This window comes from Egretta garzetta, unplaced genomic scaffold (assembly GCF_000687185.1).
Source record: "Egretta garzetta isolate BGI_Z169 unplaced genomic scaffold, ASM68718v1 scaffold33, whole genome shotgun sequence".
Lineage (NCBI taxonomy): Eukaryota > Metazoa > Chordata > Aves > Pelecaniformes > Ardeidae > Egretta > Egretta garzetta.
The window spans coordinates 1,788,450-1,797,184 of record NW_009259250.1 but is presented as its reverse complement, the minus strand read 5'-3'; the positions used below and the strand labels follow the sequence as shown (position 1 = coordinate 1,797,184).

Sequence of the window (8,735 nt, the reverse complement as noted above, 5' to 3'; positions counted from 1 at the left end):
CAAAACAGCTTCGTTTCCCTTCCCTGACATCTTCGCTGGCCAAATTCAGGAAGGTTACCCCATCCAAGACAGCTATGGGTGCACTCAACTACTGCTGTCACTTCAGGGTTTTCCTAAACGAGGGCCACACCAAATCATGTCTAGCAGAAGTCAGCCTGAATTTGGCATATCTGTGTACCAAATACCTGCTGCCCCAGTTGAAGTGATACCGAGGGGTTTACAGTAACATAAATATAGTTGCACCTAGGTTAAAACAGGACTTGGTAACACTGCTTTTATTTTAACAACTTTGCCTGTAGCCTTCAGAAACTTTCCTTCCCTGTGCTGGTACCTCGGGATACAGACACACGGGCTCTTGGGGAGGTAGCTGCAGTGGCTTCAGCAGCAGTGCTGCCCATGGGGCATTACTGCCCTTCACTGGACATTCCGTTGCCTACTTGACCAGCAGTAAATGGTCCCTGAAGGGGATTTCATCAGTTCTGTTTTACTTGGCATAAAAATGAGCTGAGAATACTCAGGCAGCCTTTTACTTCAATTCAGATACAAAGGCAATAACTTCCAGTTGAGGAAAAGTAATGAAAAGCTGGAGGCAGTAATCTTTTAAACTGTTCCAGGGTGATCCACAGGAGCACATCCATCTCCACCCTCACCAGGACTATTTTTGCAATCAGACATTTCCAGTACTACCCTAAGCACATGGTGCTGCTTTAATTCAGGCAGACAGCTCCTCGGGAAGTGCGCTTCGCAGAACAGTTGGAGCGGGGTTTTTTGGTTCAACTATTTCAGCATGTATCTGTTGCCATATGGGAAATCAGATCATAGGCAGACAGTTAACTTTTATCCAATTACTTTTATTTTTACAGATAGCAACATACTGTCAGCAGTGGCAGAGGTTTAGATGTCTCTCAGATCAAACAAATAGCTATCATCACTCCTGTACATTTGGAAAAATACTGTGGAACAAGTTAGAATTTTTAAAATATATGGGTTTTTTTCCGATGTGACTTAAGAAAGTGTCATACAGAAATATGTTAGTACAGGTTAGCTTTCATTCTGGAGAGTTGGTAAGTTGTTTCCATATCACTTTGTGCATAAATAATTTCTTCTTCTACCAATTTATCCAGAACACAGTGGAAGGTACAGCCCAGAAGGCTCTGTCAGTCTAGGTGTATCTCTGACATTTTGAATGGAAATTGTCCTTGAATTTCCAAAGCGTTTCAGACCTGTGTAACTTTTAGCGCTATATACGGGACTACTGCAACATATTTAGGAATGTTTAAGTGCCATCAGATAGTCGGCAGCATCATTTCTGGTAGAAAAGAAGTATTGTCATTAAATAGCAGTAAACAATTTGCATTTCTCTTTAGAAGAATTTTGTCAGAAGGATTTTCTGTTTCATGTTTAGATTCTCTCCTGAATTTTAGATTAATTCAGAACTTCTCAACAGCTGTATTATGCAATCTAAATATTACAAGCACACCATTTTTACATTTTCCTACTTAGATATTGTTCTCTGTGATATGGAACTATTTTGCACTTTTAAAACTATGAGTTACTGTGCCAGGTTGTCTCCTGTAATTTAAACTGTGAATCTACTGAATTTGCAGTTCATTTAAATGAAAAATCAGATCCCTATTACTGAGAAAGTCAGAGGATTTTGTGAAACAAAGGATAAAGAGAACTAAGCCTTCAGTTTGCCCTTTCAGGTTTAGAAATCATCTGAAGAGAAAATTATTTTAGCATAAGTAGCACAAGGTGGGATTTCTTGCCCTGGGAAAACTTTGTTATTGTACATTTTTTAAGCAAGCTTCTTCTATAAATTTTAAATTTTAATATCTAAACAGTAAAAAGGTTCCAACCTCATAACTTGATCTCAAATGCAATTTCTTTATGAGAAAAGGATTGTATATGTTTGTTAATAGTGGAAAAGTCTAGATATGGGAAAGGATTTTAGTCTTGGACATCCAAAGGATTTTTTTGTTTCATTTGAAAGATAAATATCTAGTCCCTCTCATCTTTATCGCAGATATCCTGAAAAAAAAATGAACCTACAGTAGCACTTGCTTTGCTATGTTTTGTTTATTGATTTTTTTTCTATTTTCCATGATTAACATGACATTCATTTCAAGCTGGGACATAGTGGTCCTAAGGCATCTGTGGCAGGACCTGGCTACTTGCAGAAGAGAATCTTGACCTTTAGTGGGGGGAAAAACTTAGCAAAATGTTTACATAGGGAACACTCCAGCAGAGAAGAACCACATTTAAGCACAGTGTAGAAAAGCAAATTGCCACGAATAAAAGTAGGATGGAAGTTGGGAAAAGTCTTAGAGCCATCAAAAGAGTGCAAATCTAGAATATTCCTCCGTGAGGAGCAATAGTGGAACATTTTCAATTTGCTTTAAGCTTGCTCATTTTAAAATGTAGTTTGATCAATCTAGGAAAGGGATTTTATGACTTCCTTGCCTCAGGAGCAAAGAGCTGGATTTGGCACCCAGCAAGACCCCTCCAGTTCTACCTGTCTTTGTGGCAGCACGCTAACCAGTTGGCATATGTGTGCTGTAACTGCTTTGCCATGGAGACTGCAGTGATCATGTTAAAACAGGTTCTTACATAGCCCTAAAACCAATATCCCTCCAAAAATGGCACTTTCCAAACCTGCTATTTGCTGTGAAAACTAAGCGAGGCAATGAGAGGTGAGGCTGACCCGCAGTCTCCTGATTCACACGTGGCTGCTGGGCCCTCAGGAGCTCAGAAGGTTGAAAATGTGCCCCTCCAGCCACACCTCCCCACGGCATGCTCTTGACACACCCCCAGGATGGGTGCTTGTCCCCAGAGGACACTCAGCTCAGCCACAGGACCAGCCCCAGTTTCTGCCAATGTCTGTGAGCTATCATGCAGCCCACACACTTAGTCTGCTCAGGATGACCAGGCTGCAGCACTTAACTGATGTGCCAAAACGATTCTCTGTGTTACATTGCATCAGCTTAATTCTGCCTTTGGGTAAAGTGTTATTTCACATATTGTTGACTCCAGTAAAATTTGAACCGTGTACCTGAAGAGTGCAATTCGCTCCATTTGTTTAATGGAGAACTTTAGGGTAGGATTTTGAGAGTGAAAAAATGTTGCTGTCTGCCAACTACTTCTAGAGCCAGATGTTTGGTCAAAATGTAGTTTAAGTCCCACTAATGGGGAAATCAAGTCCTGGGAAATAGGCTGTGTCTATAGAATTACATCTGTATAAAATACTTTATGGTCCCTTAATCATTTATGGCTAATTCTTTCTGGATGGCAACTGCCGAAGGGGGTGGTGGAAGGGCCAATAGGAGCAGGGAAGGAGACCAGTCCTATCTCATTCCACACTTCAGAGAAAACAGATCCAATATCCACTGCTTTGCCAAATAGCCAGTTTAATTTTCATAGACCGTAGGCTTGTACCAGATGTGAATATTGGCTGTGGGCCAGCTTTAAGCAGTTAGAGTGAAATGCAGCTACCTCTCCCTTTTTCAGTGTCTTTTCATCAAAGCACATGGACTTCAAGGCATTTATTAATGCACATGAGTTCTCCTTGCGGAGAATGGCACTGCCATCAACCTTGGCCGCCTGCTTCAGTCAGGACATACGCTCAACACAACAGGTGCCCCCGATGCCCAGACAACATGCTGCAGCCATTTACCATATGTCATTGGCCACAGGCCGCGTAGGGATCAATTTCTGTGTCTTGAAGACAGAAGACCTTTTGCAAGTCAAAGGCAGCAATCCCAGGCCATCGCCATATGGGCGAGGTGTAGGTCACCAAATCAGACGGCACTGTAAATCAGCAGGTGGAGGTTGGACTCAGAGATGCCCTTGGAATTGTCCGGGCTTTGAAAAATAAAACAATAAAAGGTGTGTTCTTAACTCAATCGCCTTGGGGGCATTAGCAAACTCCATTTCAAACAGCGCTGAAAGCAAGGTGAGGTACCTGGGATAGCAGCTCAAAATGAATCCCACCTGAGCTCAAGTGGTTAACTCCCATCGGTTCCCAGGTTCCTTTGTCTCTGGTGTTACTTTAGTGACAGCAAGCTCACGGCAGTTAAGAATGCACTTTTTTGTAGTACAGACATCTCGGTTATGATTCATGTCATTCTGCTGCATAGGCTTATTGAAATTCCTGAACATGTCACTCACCCTCAAGGCTTCATCACACTGTGTGAGTATGACTATAAAACTGTGCTGAAACAGATTTATTTGGGACTTGCATTTATTGTCAGCTTTATGCAGCTGAACTTTGTTCTGCTAGGCAAAACTCATAGTATCACTTGATATGCAGTGACGAGCATAAAGGTTTTGATTTACGAAAGTTTTATTTCGGTATTTGCGTTCATTTTCACTTCCCAGACCGTCCTATTGAACACATTTTGCCATTATCATTTTGTTTGTTGGACAGTGACTTGAAAATGTGCCTGGTTATATAGAAGATCTCAGCAGCACCTTTCTGATGTACTTTCTCTCCATTTTGTGACCCAGGACTTGCTGTTGGTCTGGATCCGCAAGGCTATGGGAACCCTGATTTCTGCTGGTTGTCTGTTCATGACACCCTTATCTGGAGTTTCGCTGGGCCCATTGTGATTGTTGTAGTTGTAAGTATGGTGGGGTTGGCATCCTGAGCTGTCTCTTCCTTGCTGCTACCTTTTCTTTATGTTTTATCAACCACTAGTCATAATGTGAAGCCGCTGTATTCTTTATATTTGCAGCCAGTGTGCTCGGGCTTGCTTCTTTACTTAAACAGATAAGACGTGAGCTAAGCTCCTGGAAATCAGAGGGCTGCTTGCCAATGCAGCTTGCTTGTGGTGCAATGGCTGTATGGCCAGAAACCTATTTATTTTTTCCCATTTGCTTCGTTCCATGTTTGAAGTGTTGGTCAGTGGGCTTATAAAACAAATCAACAAAATGAGCCATAACAAGTCCCTTCATCCAGAAGTCCTAAAGGAATATTAAGTCATTCCAGTTTCAGGAATTTGAAAGAATTGGCTGGTGTTTAACTTCTCGCTTAAAACATCCCTCAGTAACAGAGCACCAGAAGATATATGCGTGGCGTGACTGTATCTTGAATACCAAGTCTGGTCTCCTCATCTCAAAAAGTATGAAGTAGACCTGGAAGTGGTGTAGATTGGGGTCACGAGTCATCAGAGACATGGGACAGCCCCGCTGGAGGAGCAACTAAATGGACTAGGAGCCTTCAGCCTAGAGAAGAGAAAGCTGCAGAGAAGGGGATAGGGAGGAGCTTGTAATAATGTGGCAGCCTGCAGAATATGGCCATGGAGCCAACCGTTCAGTGTCTTTTCCAACACAACTAGTACTAGAAAGTGGCAGATTCAGAACAAACAGGACAAGCTACATCATTGCCCCATGAGGAGTGAAGTGAGAAACTCACAGAACAAGACAGTGGTGGTGGTGGTGGTAAAGCTCTGCATGGTTTCAGAAAGTAACGAGACAAATTCCCAGCATCGATATTCATAATGAATGATTAAGTACAAATGCACCAGCCCACCTAGTACGTCCCATCTGTGGAAATCAGTAGAGGCTTGGAGGAATATTCACAGGAATTATCGGTATGTGCTGGCTCTGTTACTATATTCTGCCTTGGCCCAGCTGAAACAAGATGCTGGGCTGAGTGGACTCTGGTCTGGACAAGGGCAGCCATTCTTGGAGTCAAGCCTCTTTGCATGGGGCCATCTTACTGGGTTTCATCCAGATCAAGTCTCAGGATGTTCTTGACTATGTTGGCTTGAAACAAGATGAATCTTGGAACTTTGAGATGTGTAAATTGAAGGAAAAATATTCCTGGCACCACAAACCGTTTTAGGATAAAAATCACATTGTCATTGAAAACTGAGCCCTAGCAACTTCATAGAAGGAATACATGCTGTTATTTCAATTTCCCTTTCAGATAAACACTGTCATCTTTATACTGGCAATGAAAGCATCGTGCAGACGAAGGCAACGTTCATTTGAAAAAACTGGAGTCATGTAAGTTTGGGTTCAAAAACCTGTAGAAAAAGTTCTGGCCAGGAATAATAACAGGACAGAATTGCCTCAAACCAAGTGTTGGGGTGGGAAATAAATAAGATATTTGGAGCAGAAAGTCAGCATTGGTAGAGGTGGTTGGAACTGCTTCACCGGCACCTAGTCCTGGGGTTCCCTTGGAGGCTCTGTAAAACCTCCACCATGGTGATCTGCACCACCCCCAAGGATAGGCAGGAGAAGGGAGGGGAGAGGGAAAGGGCTGGTCTCCAGATGGTATCATTACAGTCCTTCCAGGTCTTTCATCATACTCCCTGCTACACAGTCACTTCACCTCCACCCATGGCATGCCCTGGTAGACGTAGTTCTGGGTCTCCCCATGCTCGCCTGTGGCTCAGAAAGGTCTGCCCTCGTGAAGACCTGGGTGACCAGCCTTGTCATGGCAGAGACCGGTTGAGATTCCCGTGCTGAGGGCCATCCTCCCCCCATCCTGCTCCCCATGGGACGAGCAGAAAGCCTCGCAAGCTGCAACCTGCCGCCTTCCCGAGCGGCTGTGGTAGCCTGTTCCCATTAACGGCTGTTTTGCCCAAAGCTCAGAATTTACCTGTGAACGGCAACACTATTAGCTAGTGGCAAGACAGCCCCTTTTTTTTCCAAATACGTAGCTGTATGAGATTTCAAAAGGTTTCTTCTAGGTATTTATTCAGGCCTGGCGGTTGGGTAATTTTTTTAAGTTTCTTTTTTAAATCTCCCTAAATCTCCCTAAACAAATGGAGTATAATTGCTACTTAATGGCAGCTATTTTACTCATAATACAAAACTTTTGCTACTAGAATTGTGACCATCTTTTGAAAGCGTCTATGGAAATAATGTTTTTAAGCAAACAACTATTCACCTGAGTGCCCTCGATCCAAAACCTCGGGCTGTAATGTTGAGAAGGAATGTGAGAGTGAATTCAACAAACAGAAATGAGACGGAGGTGGCCATTAACCGCCCAGATCTCTTCCTCAGAGTCAACAAGGCTGAACAGCATGGGCTTGGCAGATGGCCTGGTTTGTTTGAAGAAAACCTTGGAAACGAACTTGAAAAGAAAACACCTTTTTTTTTACCTGACTATGCTAAGTCACTGTGTAATGCAGTGAGAGAGTTGGGGAGTGGGAGCTGGTGAACACTGCCCTAATTTTCCCAAAGGTCCTTTCCAGTTGACAAATCATTGGGCACGTGGCACCACCCGTTCGGAGAAGTGGGGCTCTTCTCTTGTATCTTGTTGTGTTGCAAATGCCCATCTGTGTTTGCTTTCCAGCTCTGTGCTGCGAACAGCGTTCCTGCTCTTGCTGCTCATCAGTGCCACCTGGCTGCTGGGGCTGATGGCGGTGAACAGCGACGTCATGACGTTTCACTATCTCTTTGCCATTTTCAGCTGCCTGCAGGTAAGTTGGATGGCATCTTGTCTGTGGCAGACCTTGGTGAGCACCCTGCTGCATCCAGACCTCCAAAACCTAAACATGAGCTGACTTAAGAAGAACAAAGATAGCAAGTACAATTTTTGCTCTCTTTTCTCAAAAAGAGGGTTCTTTTCACCAAAACCATAACTTTGAGTAATTGCATCTCTCACTTTCAGTCATTCTAAAGATAAGTGCTCTACTATTGTAAGATGTGACAGATAAATAACAGAAGGCAATTATACCTCTGTCTTTCTAGAGACAAAAATCTCTGTTACTGTCTTCTGCCTGCTCATGGCAAATAAGAGGTTGTTTTATTTCACCCACTGTGGATGGCTCCAAGTTCAAGGCTTTCACAAATTAATTTACTGTTTAAGGAAATGTGCCAAATAATGATTTTCAAATACAACTCATTGCATTAGAGATTTATGGGGTTGCCTGTCCTAGTGTGCACACTTGTTGATTAAAGATGCAGAGCAGTTATTTGTCGGAGACCTGGCATGGAAGTAGGCATGAAGCTTCATGTTGGTCAGAACTTGAATGTGAACCAAGAATGGCAGAAGCTGTCATGGCAAGTGCCTGCAGTATTAAAACAGCTACTGCTAGCAGGCCACTCACGTCAGCTGCAGCACAACAGCCACAGATGGCAGCCAAAGAGAAAAAGGAGTCTGATGGATCTCCTCCAGAGATGACTGTCCATGCCCTGGAAGCAACCAGATGATAGACCAGCCTGGAGCAAGGTTACTTTGCCACTGCAACTGGTGTGCTCTGAAATAAATACACCTACTCAGGCTGTAAAACCAGGCTGCCATGAGCCTAAAATAAAATGAAATTAAATATAAACCTGATGAGAGGGAGGAAAGTCAGCAGCTGGAATTCTCCAAGCTTGCCCAGAGAGGCACAGTGGTACGTGGCGTTTCACTTCATTACCTTCTTTGAACTTGTATTTTTAAGAGACATTTTTGTGATTTTTATTAATGAATAATCCCAAAGTGCTAATGCCAGCTAAGATTGCATTGATCGAATGTTTGGAAAGTGAGCTTGAAGTTTAAAATTTCTCTTAAGTCAATTGCTTTGGCTGAAATCATGAAATGCAGGCATCTTGTGATGTTGGTACAGCTGCAACTTCATGAGTGATTGCCTTCTGTATACTGTATCTCCAAACAAAATTGATAACAATTTGGCAGCTGCATGAATTCCTTCAGAGCAAATACATCTGAAGGCACACACATGTGTGCCCCTTGTCCCCAGCAAAAGCTGTTACTGTGTGTTCCTGGCAGCCAACAACTG

At 43.1% G+C, this 8,735-nt stretch overlaps 1 protein-coding gene across 1 annotated transcript in view; it reads left to right on the top strand.

Moving 5' to 3' along the window:
• The window catches only part of CELSR1 (cadherin EGF LAG seven-pass G-type receptor 1), a gene marked incomplete at its 5' end in the record, with an annotated part of 169,995 nt that overhangs the window by 154,875 nt on the left and 6,385 nt on the right, over positions 1-8,735 (top strand). The window contains 3 exons of the mRNA XM_035891689.1: positions 4,501-4,619; positions 5,930-6,009; positions 7,307-7,433. Of these exons, the coding sequence (XP_035747582.1) occupies positions 4,501-4,619; positions 5,930-6,009; positions 7,307-7,433 (326 nt within the window). The remainder of the gene's footprint in view (positions 1-4,500; positions 4,620-5,929; positions 6,010-7,306; positions 7,434-8,735) is intronic.